The sequence below is a fragment of the Plectropomus leopardus genome, chromosome 15, assembly GCF_026936395.1.
Source record: "Plectropomus leopardus strain MGB_pleo_1.0 chromosome 15, ASM2693639v1, whole genome shotgun sequence".
Classification (NCBI taxonomy): Eukaryota; Metazoa; Chordata; class Actinopteri; order Perciformes; family Serranidae; genus Plectropomus; species Plectropomus leopardus.
This window is the reverse complement of record NC_142190.1, coordinates 29,716,429-29,735,500: the sequence shown is the minus strand read 5'-3', so window position 1 is coordinate 29,735,500 and position 19,072 is coordinate 29,716,429. Positions and strand designations below refer to the sequence as shown.

The 19,072-nt window shown below is 40.1% G+C and overlaps 1 protein-coding gene across 4 annotated transcripts in view; it reads left to right on the top strand.

The window, feature by feature from the left end:
* The window catches only part of amot (angiomotin), a 47,552-nt gene that overhangs the window by 18,885 nt on the left and 9,595 nt on the right, over positions 1–19,072 (top strand). For all 4 annotated transcript variants that reach the window (XM_088088747.1, XM_088088746.1, XM_088088748.1 and 1 more), the window contains 8 exons: positions 677–1,742; positions 8,690–9,350; positions 11,974–12,118; positions 12,207–12,299; positions 12,614–12,759; positions 15,960–16,109; positions 17,113–17,309; positions 17,978–18,106. In XM_088088747.1, coding sequence (XP_087944873.1) covers positions 677–1,742; positions 8,690–9,350; positions 11,974–12,118; positions 12,207–12,299; positions 12,614–12,759; positions 15,960–16,109; positions 17,113–17,309; positions 17,978–18,106 — 2,587 coding nt within the window. The remainder of the gene's footprint in view (positions 1–676; positions 1,743–8,689; positions 9,351–11,973; positions 12,119–12,206; positions 12,300–12,613; positions 12,760–15,959; positions 16,110–17,112; positions 17,310–17,977; positions 18,107–19,072) is intronic.

Here is a 19,072-nt window from a genome sequence, read left to right as displayed (position 1 = left end):
GTCATTCTTTGGAGCCCTAGAAGGAAAGTTGCGGTTCAAGTCCAGATTTTACAGAAGTCACATTGTCCAGGCACTTAAGGCTGGTGCTCAAAGACTTCCTTTGATAATGTGGTGCTTAAAAGTTTATGTAACATTATGTAATGTGTAAAGTTTCTACTTATGTCCATTAACAACCAAAAACTTCTTTGCAATTTAAGTATTTAACATTTGCACAATCCACAGATGGTGTAGCCATTGTTTAGTCATCAAATCGCAGCAGTTTTAGTGCAAAAACTTTTTTTCTGCTACATTTAGTGGGTCTTTGAGACCTTTTCTTTTCAGTCTCACAATTTCTAAGTAAACAATAGTTAAGTATAAAATGTCAGTTGATCTCCTCAAAAACCAAGTTTAGTCATCACAGAGTTGTCAGAGTCTCCTTCTTGGGTTTAAATCATTGATAATTGTGTTGTTTATATGTGATTTGGGTTTGGGGCTTTGCTGTTGGTTTGGCTCTTCAAGTTTTTCAGAAAAGTTTTTCTCCAGTCTGGCTCTACATGGTGGTCAGGGATGCTGGTGAAAGGGCCCCTGTGCGTCTTTGACTTTAATGCTTTCTGTTCCTTTCTCTTTTCCCCCGTATAGATCTGTGATAACTGCAACTGTTTCTTTTCTGTCACTTTGTTGGATTGTTTCCTCTCAGGGAGTATTGACCGTGGGCGAAGCTTGTCCTTCCATGAGGTGCGAAGCCAACGTGAGGCAGAGATGAGGGCTGCAGCCGAGGAGTCGTCCAACAGCAGCAGCAGCGTAGGAGGAGGCGGCGGCGGCAGCACCGTCCTGCAGCGCCTCCTGCAGGAGCAGATGAACCGGAATTATGTGCTGCAGCAACAGCAACAGCAACAACAGCAGCAACAACAACAACAACAACAACAACAGCAAGGAGGAGGAGGACCAGGGGCAGGAGGCGGAGGTGGAGGAGGTTACTCGGCACAGGGACAGGTGGGCCCCGCTGATGATCACTCCATGACCCCCCACATTGCCCGTCAGGAGCCCCAGGGACAGGAGCTGCAGACGGACAACGGCCTGGAGAAGCTGGGCTCCAGTAGAGTAGGAGGAGGCGGTGGGAGCAGTGGAGGGGGAGGAGGTTTAGGGTCTGGAGGTGGAGGAGGAGGAGGCAGTAGTGGAGGTGGTGGGAGCGGACAAGGGCAGTGCCTGAACCCTGAGGACCTTCCTACGTACGAAGAAGCCAAAGTGCAGTCACAGTACTTCCGGGGCCACGGTCCTCCTCCTCAGGCTCAGCAGCAGAACAATCAGCAGCCTCCTCTACCCGCCTCAGTTGGCACCGCCTTCTACGTCACAGGGGTTACTAACTCCAAGGTGCGCACTGAGGGTCGCCCCACAGTGCAGCGAGTGAGCGGCACAGGAAGGGTGCACCAGGACGATGGGCTGAAGGATCTGAAGCAAGGGCACGTTCGGTCTCTTAGCGAACGGCTCATGCAGCTCTCATTGGCCACCAGCGGCGTCAAGGCCCACGCTCCCGTCACCAGCGCCCCACTCTCTCCCCAGCTGCCCCCGCCCGGGCCACCGGGCGACTACTACAAGCCGCAGCATCGTGGCCCGCCTCCAGACTACCCCTTCAAAGGAATGGGCTCGCCCACCAAGCAGCAGGAGCCTGCTGGTCATTTCTACCAGGAGCATAGAGGGAGGGAGCACTCAAGGGAGGTGCTCCACGTCCGATACCAGCCCCCACCTGAATATGGATCATTCAGGTAAGGAATATATATATACACACACACACACACACACACTTTAGGGTATATGAGACTATATATCGTTTTAGGTATTGGATGTTGTTTTATATCGTGATGTGGAATATTGGTGAATTTCTTGATTTTATAGTTGCATTACAGTGAAGCAATGTTCTTACCCACTCAGTCATTGTATCTACATTACTAATGATTATTGAACAAAATGGAATTGCATAAATATTTTTCGAAGCACTAATAGTCACTCCTACACTATGGTCACATCAAAGAGGGAATTAGGTAGAAAAATAAATTGTAATGTTCGAATCTGTTTCCCAGTTTTAGCATCAATGAAGCTCTTTTGAGGTGATTTTAAAATATCGAGATCTCTATCTTGTATCTAGGTATAGCCTAAATATATTACTGTGTAATTTTCAGCCCATATCACCCAGCCCTATCTCACACACACACACACACACACACACACACACACAAAAACACACACCATTAGGAGCTACTGGGGGGATCAAACCATCCCTAATGCACTATGCTGTGTATTTCTTCTGGCTGTTGCAGAGGTGTTAGTCACAATTAGGATCAACACTGATCCTGTTTTAATGTGACCAAACAGAGATGTGTTCAGACCGACACCAGGAGCAGTACAGAAACACTTCAGTGTCTCAAACAGACAGAAACTCATCATAGGACTTTCAGTACAGTTACGCCCTTGTTTTAATGCCCCCTTTCAACTAATTGATACATACAGATGCTGTGATTCATTAATTCCAGAAATTTTAGTGGTCGGGACAGAAGGAAAGCAGATGCAGAAGTTAAAAGAAATCTTTGTGGTGGAAATTCGGTGTGTATTTGCCGATGTGCAGAAGGATAATGCATTATACTTGTCGGAAAAAAACAAACTACCAGGATAATTTATTTTGTTTACTTTGCACAACTACAAGTAGGCATCTACAGAGCTGTGTTGAATACAGTATTACATGGTGTTAATAGTATGTCGTACTTGTACTGTACACTGGCTCTGTGTGCCTGTAAGACCTCGGTGTATTTACTTTACATTCCATTGCTAAGTAAGTCACAAGTTTGTTTGGGAGGTTACTTACAGTAAGCGTGACAATTAAATACTTTTACATCATCATGAAGCGGTAAAACAATGAGCAACACATGAGAGAATAAACTGTGCTTGAGCAAAACTTTGATTCGATGCCAACTCCAGGAGAACTGCTCTGACTAAATTTCACAATGGATGTCATTAATAAAGAAGCATTTTTTATAGACATTTTTATTGTGATTAAAAATGTTGAAGGCCTTTTTAGTGCCACGAATATTTATAAACTCTATATTAATAGAGTTAGAGTCTCCATCACAAGTCATCTGATTAGTTTCCACAGCAACTAAAGCAAGTACAGGACCGCACAAATTAAGTGGAAAAATGAGAAAAATGCTTAACTGGAGATTGTCCACAAAGACACACATTCATTATTGCCTTCCCGTGATTATCACACAGCTCTGTTTTGACTTCTCCAACCTATTAAGTCAAATGATTCCCAAACACAAAATCACACATTGAAATGGACACACTCACACACACACACAGGTTCGTGTAGGGTTCCATTGTTTAGTGAAATGTAAATGCTGCGTCGGGGTTAGTTTTTACAGTATATTGTTTTTTATCATCATTGCAGTGTTATCTTCGGTGATAAACATGTCATGAAGGACTGTGTTATTAAACCTCATAGATGAGATGGTGGTCAATCCTAAAACAACATATACTGTAAGCAGAAATGCAACAGAAACATACGAGGGCTGACATAGAAAAGACCTTTGGGGAATAGCTTAGTGTGTGGTGAGCGTATGATCAAGTGACAGAGAGAGGGATGCAGAGCAGACAGGTGTTGGCGAGAACAAGAGGAGAGGAAATTAACAGTAATGTTGTCAGATGGTACTAAATGTATGGCACAGGTTCCATGAATAAACACTGCAGCTCCACAAGACCCAAGTAAAATGAATATGGTACTGTACAAGTCTAAGTCAAGAGCTGAGTACACTATATCTGTTTCTTTCCAGTAATATTGTTAATGTGATATTCAACAACATTATCATGCTTCATGTATTTCTCATATCGTGCAGCCATATGTGAGAAACAACATGCTTTTAGTTTTTTCAACAAGCAGGTGGTAAAGAATTAAAAGAAAAAAACATTTGAATGGACACATTGTGAGAACATTTCATGGTTTCCCAATAGTGTTTTTCCAAATGGTGAGGAGGAATCCTGTCAGGCCTGTCTCACCTGAGTCTATTTACCTCAGAGGAACCAGATTCAAACAGCCATGAATACTGCAGAATTTAAATCATAAGCGCAGGACAAGTCAGGACATGATACACTTGGCTTTGATGACATTCCTTTGAGGGCTGGAGGCAGGAATGTTTGCTCTGCAAAAAGCCAGTTGATGGCTGGTGTTTTCCCACCTTACTCAAGTTCCACTCAGTGAGCAAGCAAACAGCAGATGATTCAGACTGGGCTAAAGGACATATGTGTTAAAATGCACTGAGTGAGCAAACTCTCACAAATTAACTGCTATAGCAATGAGATGTCCTCGGCTACGTCTCTCCCGATAGATGTAAGAAACCTCAGTGTTTGGAATAATATTTAACTGATATTTTACATTTAAAAAAACCCCTGATAAATAGCTGTTGTTAGCAGTTCATTTTTAAAAACATTTGTGATGTGGATGCCTTTTTGTGGCTATGTAAGAATTGTGAAAAAGATGTATAGTAAGCTGAATATTTTATGATGTAAAAATGAATGTACCCATCTACATTTTGATTGATGTGCACAGCACAGATCCTCAAAGGGACTTGAGTTTTTTTACATACCCCTACCCTAGATATAGGAAAACACAAGCATGTTTTTTTCGTAATGTTGATATGTCAGCTAAAATGGGCCGATAATATCAAACTTAACGTCATACAAGTATAAAAATATTTCCTGCTGATTTACATTTATATTTGTTTCTCTAAAGTAGCTAGAAATGTTATAAACATTTTGTCCTATTGTCATGCAAGGTATTCTTGTCACCACTGGTGTTATTACCATGTCTGGATTACTGATACTAAATTATCCTTTTCACAACATAATTTGCTTAAAAAAAAATACATGGCATACATGGAAAAATGAGAAAAGTTGCAATTTAAATCTTGAACTATCCACTGAAAATGTGAACAAGACTCAAAGCTCCAGAAATATTTTGATGTGGAAAGCACTGAGGTTTGATACCCAACCATAATTTTTAGTTGTACGCACATGTGATCCTGCAGCAGTTTAGGTGTGTATATTAACTGGATTTATGGGCAGGGCCAGAAATTTTTGTGGTTCATATTCCAAAATCATCTGGGAACATTCCTGAGTAGCTGCTTCTGTGGTTGATGTGGAAAACTTGTATGTCAGGTCAGTACTTCACTTAGATTTATAATAAAACAAACTCAATGAGCCTCAGTGGTCCTTACCAGAATAAAGAAGTAGTTGAAAACACAAATCTGATACATCTGATATCTTTGTACATCTCGTATCCTATGCATAGACACAAATATGCCAAAATACTTCTACTTCTATTATCACGCCGCCAGGGAGGAGACTAGTCAATGTGTGTAACCCTTGGTCCAGAGTGTTTACCATCATCAAGGTCCTGTATCTTATCTTGACCTCCAGACACCCAGAGCCTTCTCACAAGGACTCTGAGGCCTTTCAAAATACCAACCCATGATAATGAACAAATCATACGTTCCTCTAATTACTAATCACTCACTAATCATGAGTCAGGCAGAATATGAGAAACACCTCTCAATATAAAGCAGTCCAGTACAACACCACAACTAACTATGACCTCATAGCTAAAACATTAATCACTACCTCAATGACAATGGCAAAAACCAGAACAGTGTTGCACTCAGAAGGGGCACAATTGAAGGCACATTATTATGTTTTATCCACTCAAGGGCTCAATATCACATTTTCTCCATCAGAGGGCACATTATCACATTTTCTCCATATGAGGTGCATTATCACATTTTATCTACAGTAAGGGAACTCTAGAAGGCACAACATTATTATGCTTTCTCTACTGGGGGCACATTATTGAGTTTTCTCCAGTAGAGTGCACATTGTCACATTTTTTCCACTGTAAGGACACATCATCATGTTTTCTCCACTGGAAGGCCACTTAAGAAAGCACATTATTGTGTTTTCTGCACTATCGGGCACATTATTACGCTTTTCCACTCGAGAGCTCATTATCATGTTTTGTCCTTTAGAGGACACATTATCACGTTTTCTCTACTGAAATTGCTCTCTAGAAGGCACATTATTATGTTTTCTCCACTAGAGAGCACATTGTCCTGTGTTTTCCTCTAAAGGGTACATCATTATGTTTTCTTCACTGGAAGGGCACTCTAAAAGGCACATTATTATGTTTTCTGTTCTAGAAAGGCCCTCTGGAGGGCACATTTTCATATTTCTTTCCACTGCAAGGGCTTAATATCATGTTTTTTCTACTAGTTTGCACTTTACAGGGCTCTTTGTTTGTTGTTTCCTCTAGAAGGCACTGCAGATGGCACTTAATCATATTTTACCCAAAGGGGATCCAAGCAGACACCTATGCTGTGTGCCTTATTATAGTCCCAATAAAAGTAGTTTATGTAATGGACATTTTATAGACAAAATGATCGATTGATTAAAGGTGTTATCTGAAGATAAATTGATAATAAAAAGAATTGTCATTTGCAACCCTACAGTATATTTCACTCACTAAAATACCTTGAAAAATCCTACGCCGTAGTAGAAATCACTTAGTTATGCGCCAATTATGTTGCCACTACTTTCCCAGCCAGGACAATATTTACATTAGGTTTACATTAATTTTATGCCCCTCAGTCATAAGGAGCCTCAGAGGTACTTATACACTTGGCAACTGAAGAGACCAATCTGTGATTTCATACTAATTCTGTACTTGCACTTCTAGCAGCCATTCAATTATGCCTGGTACCAAACTAAGATACTTAATTTCCTGCTGCAGTGACCATTAGCCTCACTTTTATGTTGTGTTTGGCCTGAAGGTTCTATGGTTAATAAATTTGGGACCTAACATACAGTTAAGTATGTCATTAATAACTCAGAGGTGCAGTTTAGATCATGTTGATCTTTGTAACACATGCTACAAAGAACATTAGGAATTTCGTTACTATTTGATGAGAGAAAAGTTAATGTTCAGCAGAGTAGACAGTTCTGTGTTCTTGAAGTGGAGAGAGCAGAGAGGGGTTAATTCTTTTTAGTGGTTGCCTTTGTCTTGGAGTCTGATGCAGATCAGGGATTCTTCACTCTGCTAAAAGCTTGCCATGACTTAAAATACATGTAAATCAAAATGAATTTAAACTTGCTTGGCTTTTAGTTTAGATTTGGCTCAAACACAAAATCATGCCACTCCTTCCTGCAAATGTGTCTGTCCTCTCTCACACAGGTGTCAGCAAACCTCTGCGGTGCAGCATGCCAGAGTTATTAAGGATTATGACAGTTTTTCCCACTTTTTAAAGCACGTTTCCTGAATTTATAGCTCAGTTTCTCAAAACTCTAAACAAAAAACTGAAAAGAATAAACCCTGCTGTCAAAACCCTACAAATCTCTTGCAAAAATGAAACACTGCATTCAAAACTATGTTCTCTCTTCTCAAAACTGATCCTTTCACCAAAACAAAACACACAGCTCTCACATGAACATCTCATACAGATCAACACTTAAAACACTCCTGGGATACATTTAAAACAACACCATCAAAATGCTGTTTTTGGTCTCACGAAGACATGCTACTTATTCAGATGTAAGAAAATTGTTTAGAAATATAGAAAATATATACTTTTTCCTCCTTTTTTATGGTTAACTTAAGTTTTTGTCCCCAAATAGGCTTAATTTTTTGGTGCATACAGTATTAAGACCGACATCACAATATAATATAATACTGTGACGATATCATAGAAATTTTGCTTGACAGAAGCATTGTATCAGCAGAAGATACAATGCACATCTGTTTGTCCAGTTAGCTCCAACTGGGCTAAACTGACAACTCAGCTCCCAGAGTCATACTGTAAAAGTTGGTGCTGCAACAATTTCAGAATTCTAGGAATACACAAATGTTTCTTATTTTGGCAAACTTCAGTTACTTACTTTACTTATGTAAGTAAAATGAGAAACAATACAGTATGAAAATGATAAGACTGTCTTTCTGGGGATGAAATCAATGCACAAATACAAAAAGATAAACAAGAAAATATGTATTTGTTACTGTAATACAGACCAATGACAAAAACAAATTTATATTGTAGGCCTTTCTCTGTGTTTTCTACGCTGCTCCATTTTTCCCCAACACAGTAGAGGTCACCCAAGGCCTTTTTTATGCTCTGACTCATGAGTAGAGTGTTTTGCCAACTGAGTTTTAACAGGTGAGACATGAGTGAGACCATTTGGTAAAAAATTGTGTTTAAATATGAAGGCCAGTGTTTTCTAGTTTGAAAATGATGCAGTTTGTGATGAGAGTTTTCCAAAGATGTGATTTAGAATCCCATTTGAATGAAAATACAGAAATTTTGCTTGGAGCTTTGCAGTCTGGAGTCCTGTTGTGGAGATACATTAGCTTCAAGTTTTCAGAATTGTGTGTATTGTTTCATCCTTTGTGCCTACACCATGGAGAAAAACTAATATGGGGCAATTTATGGCCACAGATGCACCATCACTCATCTATTAGAAAAAAAATCCACAGTTCTCTTTGCGAGGTGTTCTCTCTTTGATTTGAATTTGAGTAAAATGATTTAAAAAAACAAAAAACAAACTACCAGTCAGCCTATAAAACTTAAAATATATTCAGGATTCTGTGAAGAATTGCGTAATCACACAGCTGATCTCTTCTCAGGTCCAGTAAGGAGGGTTCGGCTCACTTTCAGAGGCCCCTTCATCAGCACAGTCCCACCTCCTCTGTCACCTCCATGGGCTCCTTGTCCCGCACCCAGTCCTCCACCCTTAGCAGCATGCTCAGTGCCTCCCACTCCTCCCATCCCTCCTTCCCTCATCAGCACCCACAGAGCCAGGGAGATCCCTTCCCCAGCACAGGGCCCCGCAGTCCACAGGGTCCCGGTTCCTACCAGGCAGGCGAGCTCTTCACCATGGGGCCCATTCACCCAACACCACCCAGAGGTCACGGTTTCCCTCATGACCCCTATGGCTCCACACCAAGGATGCACCAGCAGCAGCAGCATCAGCATCATCAGTATCAACAACAGCAACAGCAGCAGCAGCAACAACAACAACAGCAACAACAGCAACAGCAGCAACAACAACAACAACAACAGCAGCAGCAGCAACAGCAGCAGCAACAGTTCCAAGGACCTCCCCAGCCCCAGCTGCCAGTCCAGGCCGGACATTTGCCTCACCCGCACTCTTACTCCCACGCGCAGGGGGAGCCCTTCGCCATGATGGCTCGTGCCCACCAGATGGTTGATGTGCTGGCGGAGGAGAACAGGATGCTGAGGCAGGAGATGGAGGCCTGCCGCGAGAAAGTTACCAAGCTGCACAAGGTAACATCTACTGTGCGATACAGCTGCAAATACTGATCAATTAGTTGTCAACTACTAACGCTTAGAAACCTGAACATATTGAAAAACACAGGAAGAAGTTACAAATTAGGATCTACAAGACAGTTGCCCAAAATGTAGCAAAAAAATAGAAAGAGAGAACTGGTTTTATTAAAATAAATCAACAACACAAAAAGAATAAACATTTAGTTAAATAGTTAATAATACTCCTGATATTTTTTTAATGATGGAGAAATATCCAGGAACTATATTTATAATTATAGACTATGAATACAGTTGTCTGGATATTTTTCCATTATTTGTTTTTGTTATTATTTACATCATGGATCTCTCTTGTTGTTGTAAACTAATTTTCAGGTCATTTTCTTTTTTTCCTAATTTCTTGGAATTTGTGGGACATCTCTTGTCAAGTTGCTCAGTGCCTTTTTAGCTGTGTTTCAAAAGAAATCCAAACAATTTGCTCAGGTTTTAAAGGTTTAAATGCACATGAAAAGTGTCTGAACACAGCACAAGAAATCAGATGTCATTCCAGGTTTCAAAGGGTCAAATTAATTGCCATATCATTTGATAATCGATAAATCATTTTGAGTAATTTTAAGGGTAGAAAAAAGCTTAAAATGTAAATATTTTCAGGTTTCTTTACTCCACTACGACAGTAAACTGGACATTTCTGGGTTGTGAACAAAACAGGACATTTAAGGATGTTATTTGGAGCTTTTCAACACTGATGGACATTTCTTACCATTTTTTTGTTTTTTACAGGCCAAACAGCTAGTTGATTAATCGAGAAAATAGCCCCATGAACAGATTAAAGGATTGAAAATGATTGTTAGTTGCAGCTCTGCTGCAGAGCAGCTTTAAAGGATTTGTTAAAATTTAAGACTCTTACCCTGCGTACCCACCAAACGTGATGAAAATTATTTCATCACGCCTCAAATGAAATCGCGTCGCGCCGGACGCTCCAGTTTTGACGCTCGTACAAAAACCCCAAAATGGGACTCGACGCGCGACGAGCCCGCCCAAACAACAACATTTCTTCCGCCATTTCATTCTCTCGTTGACCATGCCTGAGATAACTACGATCGCTGCACTGTACCTGCTCTGGAGAAGTTCCCAGCGTCGTCTGCGGGAACACCAGGACGTCCATACGTCAGCACGTCAATGATGATCTCAACGCTGATAGGCTGTCGCGGCGCGTCTTCACGCGACGACGCCGCAAAAGTTCAATTATTTCAACTCGAGTGTTGGACGCGACGCGAATGTCGCGTCCAACGCGCCACGCAATCACGTCCATCGCGTCGCCCGGCAAAATGACGCGTCAAATCGCGTCTTTGCATTGACTTTGTATGTAATCTTGAGGCGCGATCATTTTTCATCGCGTTTGGTGGGTACACGCCGTTAAAACGATGATGCCCATATGTACACTGTATCTAGATTTAATAGCTGAAACTGCATTCTAAAGTTCAGCTAAGACTAATGTGAGCACTTTTTCCCACAGAAACTTGGGATCTTGTGTTTGTGTGTCCCCTCAAAATTTGGGTGTTTTTGTTGGTCTGTGAAGGCAGCACAGGTGGAACTTGAGTTCTTTTTTAAGTAGCAGCAGCAGTTTGTGGAGTTTGAGTCGCTGGGTGATAAATTGATCTGGTCAGAGCTGATCAAATCTATGGATGGGAGGAACAGCTGCTTCACAGGGAGTGAAAGCAAACTTTTAGACTTAGCGCAATTAATGGTTAAGTTTGACTTTCATTGCATCTGATATTCTGCTGCTCCGTCTGTGCCCAGAGTGCTCTCTATGCTCTGAAAGTGCGGTGAATGAATTAAAAATATAAAATTGATAGGTGGCGGCAGATGGTTTGATCATGGCGGGCTGCCACAAATAAATGAATGTGTGTTTAATGTAAGATGAGACTTCAGCAGTTGCTGCTAAAGTTGCTATAAACAGCAGCAGCTGCTGTGTATATAAAAAAAAACACCTGTAAGGGCAAAGAAACATGTCTTTCTTTCAAACTGTGATTAATTCTCTTCAATTTAATAATGACACTGTGGACACGTTTTTAATTTTACCAAGGAGAGCTGAAAAAAGAGCCGCATAAGAGACAGCTGTGTACTGCAAAAGTAAGATACTTTAGCAGTACAACTATCATGCAAATTTACTTAGATTGTGATGATGTTGTTATGTGTGGGCTGCAGGTGTTCATCATGCAGAAGTTGATCAGTTACTTTGCAGTGCAACGCAGTATGCAAGATAGAGCTGAGATTACAGCTGAAATTAAAGTGACTTCAATTAACTTAATTTTAAAATAATTTAGTCAACCATTTCCTTCCACTACAAAATGGTTCCTGGGATCATTCGTTGCACTGTTTTGTTGAATTCTGTTTGACTTATGATTCTTCAGCCCAAACACGGTGACTTGGCAGGGTGAATAGTGAAGATCTCCCGTTTGTTGAAGCTCAGGCTGTAAATAGTGTTTGGGCAAGGCCTGTTTAGACCCATGTTGATAGTTGGATGTGAATATGGATATTCAGCAGAGAGATAGATTCTGCAATAGTTGGATAAAAGTTTGATGTATCTCCCTCAGTCTTTCTCTCCTGTGTCTGTGGGCAGCTGGAAACAGAGATCCAGCTGGTGTCAGAGGCATATGAAAACCTCGCCAAGTCCTCCTCCAAGAGGGAGGCCCTGGAGAAAACCATGAGGAACAAGCTGGAGCTGGAGGTGCGCCGGCTGCACGACTTCAACAGGGACCTCCGAGGTGAGAGAACACAGAGGTGCAATAACCGCATGATTACTGTTGTGCTTTGAGAGAACAATCTTTGTGTGTGTTGTGTGTTGTTTTAAAGAGCGCATGGAGACAGCCAATAAGCAGCTCGCTGCTAAGGAGTGTGAGGGATCAGAGGACAACCGCAAAACCATCTCCCAGCTGCTTACACAGAGTGAGTACCACACACACACACACACACACACACACACACACACACACACACACACACACACACTGGGACATTCAGCATGCCACCCTCAGCATTCTTTTGGCACGATGTCAGTGTCTGAACAACTTAATCATCCATCTGACTGAATGTTTCTGAAGAAACACAAAACATCAGGTAGTTATCATGTCCATTTTTGTTAGATTTTAATCCATGCATAGATTGAAATGTAACACGAGTGATCTATTGTGTACATGAAAGTATCCCTTTACCAAATAAGAAGGAAAGAGAATGACAATGTGCTTTTGCATCTGCGCAAGACAAAGAGACGCTCCGTGAGAAGGAGAAGCTGGAGATGGAGCTGAATGCGCTGCGCTCCACCACAGAGGACCAGAGGAGACACATCGAGATCAGGGACCAGGCGCTCAACAACGCCCAGGCCAAAGTGGTCAAGCTGGAGGAGGAGGTAAGACCAACACCTCAGACTCATGCTGCGTTCATGTGATGTCGGGAGGTTGGAGTTTCTCTGTTAAGAAGTCGTTCTTCCACTTTGTTGTGTTCATTTACTTAGAGGTCATAAAATGGGAACAACATGGAAGCTAAAAATAATATGGGTTGCCTTTTAATGCTGAGAGTGTTTAAACAATATAATAATACAGTATAACAATATAAACAATAGATAACTGTTTATAGTTTATTTATATTTTTATAAATAAATATAATTTTCATAATATATTCTCGACATTATATATTGTATTTTTATGTGTCATCTAGGTCACTCTACATGGACAGCAGCTAACATGTAATCAAAAATTGATATTCAAATGTTAATTGATTAAAAAGTTTCTTACCATTGATAAAACATTAACTTTTGCCTGCCATGTTATAAAATAAAGTTGTTTTACTGGTCTGGCATGCTTTATAGTTTAAAGTTTGCTTGCATGCTACAGCTAATAGATGCATATACTAAAATATGCAACTACTAAAAGTAAATGATAGCTAATAGGAACAAAATAACAGAATACATTATATTTTACTGTCAATTGTTGACACTGTTTTCATGCTTTTCACCATTTCTGCTGCCCTGAACCATCACGCAAACGTCACAACTCGGCAACTCAGGTATCAGCAAAATTCCCCAATTTCCTTTCTCGTAATGACAACTTTTGAGTGCCTCTCATGTGCCCATAACTCGTAATTACGATGTTTCCGAGGAGCACGTGAAGGCAGCATCATCCAGGATGTGATCCTAGTCTTTTGATTTTGGTTTATTGCTACTTGTTGCTATTTTCAATTTTTAATTTCAATTCAATTCAGTTTTATTGAACAAGAAAATCTTGATTTGGAATTAGGAGCCCAGGCTGAGGTGAGGTGGGACAAACAGCAGTAACCACCTTCACTGAATGGGACGAATCAGCACATAAAACGTCCCCCAAAGCAATTCCTGCGATAATATTTTCTTAATTAAACTAGAGACTGTGAATCTTAACAGCTCGCAGCAGTATGGACATCTTAGGCTAGTCATATGTTGTTGACAGTATGTGAAGTTTAAGAATAAAGACATCAAATTCTCTCTTGCTGGAGTGAAACCACAGCTGTCATGGATGGCAGAAAGAGACACCGCTGTAAAGCTGTGTGAGGTGGGCTGTCACAAACACAGTTAAAGTTGATTTAGAGAGTTGAATTATGGTGTAGCTATGAAGTCTGCACACGCATAGCTGCCATAGCTGCACTGAGGCAATGGCTGCAAGCAGACGTGAGATACATACTATATGTGGATACACATTTACAAATTAAAGCCCTTTAGAAGTTTTAAATTGTCTTAAATTCTGATTGGATGTGTCTTAAATGTTGTTAAGTCACATCACCAGGAGAATTTCCAGTGTTTTGGTGCAACAGCAACCATCATTTTAAGAGGAGGGAAACTTTGACAGACTTGGACCCATAAGTGCTTTTTTTTTTTTTCTCTATGCATTTAGATCACGCCATGAGTCTGCATTGTTAACACAAGGCTTCGAGTTTATTTTTGTGCAGTCAGCACAAAGAGTATTATCAGTATCACTTCACTTGACTGTTCATGTTTAGCTGACATCAATGAGTTTACTTGGAAAGAGTTCACTTTTGGTGTGCAATTTCATTGCAAGTTTGGTCATCAATTTCATTTAAAGTAGCATTATAAAGGTGTAAAAAAAAAAAAAAAAAAAAAGAAGTCTAATTTAGTTTTTTTATACCTGAAGAGACCCCGTGCTCTGTAAAGCAACTTTGTCATCTTCTTCACTGCTTTTAAGCACTGAAGCACACTTGCCTGCTCTGTGTGAAGAAAAGCTGAAAATCAGGTCACTTTATTGTTTGTTTTGATTCTTGGCGAGTAGCTTGTGTCTCCTGGTTACCAATGTTTTAGTTTAGAGGAAAATCTCACAGAGTTCTGGCCTGCTATCTGACACCAGTGTCTGTTTGACTTAGTGGATGTGCTGCATACTGTCGTGTCCCCTTGTGGCTGCTCAAGGGAAGAGCTGCAGAATGAAATTACAGCTGAAGCATGAGATAAAGTGACTGCTCTTAATTTGAACATTTAATGTTTTTCTTTATTGTGGAAATGTGTCTCTCATTACTTTCATTTCTTAATTTTGGCTTTATTCACCAAATACACTACATGTACAAGGGACACCTTTGATACTGGTGGTGCACACACTGTGGACACTTTGGCTCGAGACATAATATATACAATGCTTTGATATGCACAAGACAACCAAATGGCATGCTATATTGAACACACCTTTACCACAGTCTCACCTTGATATAAACAAGAAATATCCCTAACTCTACAAGTCACTTCATGCACACAGGGTTGTAAACAAACCAGCAGTTTATCCCCATTATCTTAACCACTTTATTTGGAGGTCAGAGTGAGAGTGATTGGTATAACGGAGGTCCCGCACAGGACAGGAAACAGGCCAGAGCCCGAGCCAAAGCCGGCCTCTGACACACAACGCCTGCTTGTTGTCAGAACAAAAGAGCTGCAAGCTTTTCTCTCGAAAAAACTGAAAGAGCCTCCAGATTCTGGGCCCTCCGCCTGCCTTCTCTCAACTCCTCTCGGCTCAGTCTTCCTCTCCTCTTTTCTCTCCTCTGTCTCCTTCTCTTTCCTTGCTTTTGCAGATTGTTACTCATATCTAAATCAGTTTACTGAGCAGCAGCAAAGGCTGCAGCTCAGAGCAATCGGAGAGACTTTCAGGACACAATCATTGGATTATGTGCTGATAGCATGAGTGTCTGCTGTAATCTGTCCATCAAGTTCGTGTTTGCTTGGACTCTCAGCAGCGTAATGATATTGTGTTAATTCACCTCCAAAAACCTGCCACGTGATCAAGGCAGAAAGTGAAGCAGAGGTCTCAGAGTTTCTGTGGCTATTTGCTGCACGGTAACACGTTTTTGTCCAAGAACAAACATTCTGGTTGTCTGACAACAGCTGCGGAACAACTGCTACACTACAACTTATGAGTTTTCTCTGTCCTGGACTCCACATAACTTTCTGATGAGCAGCAAACACCTTGAACTATCTAAAAAATTCACAGACAGCATTGAAGTTGACTGTTAGGTCCTGTGTGCAGATGAATTAGGATAGCAGAGTTACCACGTCTCTATCTATCTTTCTCTCTCTCGATGCAGCTGAAAAAGAAGCAGGTGTACGTGGAGAAGGTGGAGAGGATGCAGCAGGCTCTGGCTCAGCTCCAGGCGGCCTGTGAGAAGAGAGAACAACTCGAGCATCGACTCCGCACCAGACTGGAGAGAGAGCTGGAGTCGCTACGCATGCAGCAGGTAACGCCTCAGCCAAATATGTGCTGACCGACTTTTGTATAGACGATCAACGAATGAAGAGACAGTCGAGGTGTGCTTGTGACCCCATCCATTTTATTACTAAATATTTTTTGGCAAAGTATTTTTAATTTGTATAGAAACCTGTGCTCATAAGTCCGCCGTGACCGTCTACTAGTACCTTAACTGCACTCACTAAATCTGTTTTACATAATTTTGAACAGTAAAAACTAAACTAAACTGAAATGAGAGAGCCCACTGCAGAAACTACATGAAACTAAAGTGAATTGAAAACAAGACAAAAAAAATCTAATGAAAAATACAAAACTTACATCCCCGTTCTATGGTTTGATAAAAGCATGTTCTTCTATCCTCTTTTTTAATTATTACATTTTGTATTATTTATATATTTATTTTTATTCATTTTCTAATTTTTTTTTTTATCTTACTCATTTACTTAATATGGGTGTGTGTGTGTGTGTGTGTGTGTGTGTGTGTGTGTGTGTGTGTGTACTATATATCATTTTATTTACTTTTTAAAATATATTTTCCTGCTTAAAAATGTAATGCTGGTTTCAGTGGCACCAAGAATGTACTATTATAACTTTATGTGATCAACAGCAAAAAAATAATGGCAATGTTAGAAAATGTATGCAATACTCTGAAAAGAAAAAAAAAGACAAATACAAAATTACAATCACTCTGAATTGGTGCCCAACATGAAGCCTTTTTTCTCCAAGCTCAAGATGATAGCAATATGTCAGAAAATTATTAAACTGATTTTTTAAGACACTTTATTGACTGCAACACTGAGGATAGAATTCAAAATACTGTAAAAATCTGTGTTTGATGAACAATCCTGAAATCAGTTGCAACAGGTTACTGATGCATGTGTTTCTCGAACGGGTAACCAGTTAAAGTGTTATTAAAAATATATTCATATCTATAGATAGCAAGTGCATGCAATGCATATTATATGATTTTTGTCCTTTGCTCTCCCTCTCAGCGTCAGGGAGGAACCCAAAACAATGGTGCTGTCCCATCGGAATACAACGCCACCGCTCTGATGGAGCACCTGAGGGAGAAGGAGGAGCGTATTCTGGCTCTGGAGGCCGACATGACCAAATGGGAGCAGAAGTACCTGGAGGAGAGCGTGATGAGGCAGTTTGCCCTCGACGCCGCCGCCTCTGTCGCCACTCAGAGGTACATGTGCATGACAGTTATTGGTTTTACTCTCTGAGCCAGAGTAGCAGCAACCACCAGCTGAGATATCTGTCTGTCAAGACAAAAGTCAAATTGAAATGAGCTGTAAAGGACCGGTTTCTTCCTCCAAACTTACAGTGAAGTGCCTGCCACCTAGTGGTCATTTGAGGAATTTCAAGTCATTGCATCTATTTTACATGAACATCAATCAGAATCAGAATCTGGTTTTATTGCCAAGTTCATTTACATATACAAGGAATGTGACTTAATGATTGGGTGCAAAACAAAAAACATGAAGATTAAAAATTGTGAATTTAAATAGAATAGGTCATACGATAAAAAATATAGAAGCAATTTAAATATATCAACACATTGTACTGCTATTTTCAAATGGTCCATTTAATATTTGTTTATCTCAGTTGCAGCCCTCAGCATCAAAACATTTTATGTGGGAGTATCACCAGATTTTTATTATTTTTTAAAATGTTTATTTTATCATCATTATTGTGTGTTTTAATTATATTTTTGCATGAACTGGTAAAGGCCTAATGTGACCGTCTATCCCAGGGGCAGACACGTATTCAAAACATGTCAGCACTTTCATGTGAAATTCTGCATATGAGCTACTTCTGAGCCCTGTCTAACAGATGCTTCTTGCTGTTCTTTAGGGACACGTCTGCAGCAGTGATAAGCCATTCTCCCAGCAGCAGCTACGACACATCGGTAGAGGCTCGGATCCAGAAGGAAGAAGAGGAGATCCTCATGGCCAACCGCCGCTGTCTGGACATGGAAAGCAGGTAAAGCACTCTCCACATCCATGCAGAGATGAGGTCCAGCTGCAGTCTGGAGGTGTAATATTCATTATTAGTTATTTCTTGGTGAGCCCTCTTTGACCCCAGAGAAGAAGTTAACACAAAAGAGCTAGAATGTGCTTCAGAAGCTGTTGCTGTTCTTCAGACATTGATCTCTTCACCGTGTCCGTGTTGCTCAGATGATGCAGGATTACATCAGCACGACTGTTCACTGAAAGAGTAACCTGTCAGTCCAAGAGCAATACGGATCATTCACAATGTCCAATATCTGGATCACACTGGCTCATTATTCTTACAGTCAAAATACTTAAAATTTACAGATATTTTAACCTGAAACAAATAATGTTCAAGGCTTAAAATAACCTACAACTATGAAATATTCAAAACATTTTAAGTGATCGAGAGAGGGGTTATAAACTAAAGAAAAAAAGAATTTCAAAGCTTGAAATTGTGTCCAAACATAAATCAGTTTAAAATAATATATAAAAACATGTTTTTAACTAGGTACAGGGATGAAGAGGGGATTTTACAATCACCAGGTGTTTACAGGGGTTACTGTTGATTTAATTTGTTATGTAATATTTGTTTTTTCCTAGTTTATCTTCTTCTTTTTTTATAAGAAGATGTAATAATTTAATTTAATTGTAATAATGAAAAATTGTAGATATTTGATTTTGGGTATGCGGGTGTATGCATATATGTTTAGTTAATTTGAGTACATGTTTAAATTAATAAGGAAGTTTGTGAATTCAGATGTTTTACTTATGAACAATGTGTGGGATTAAATAAATTTGTACTTCTCACTCATTTTCAAATATGTAAACCAAGTCAAGACCTTTTCTTTTGCTTTATGTTTTTTCATTGTCCATAAATATTACTTATTATGTCTGTCTGCTTGTTTGCATAATCCTTTCTATATTTTCTTTCTTACATGTTCAAAGTAAATCAAAT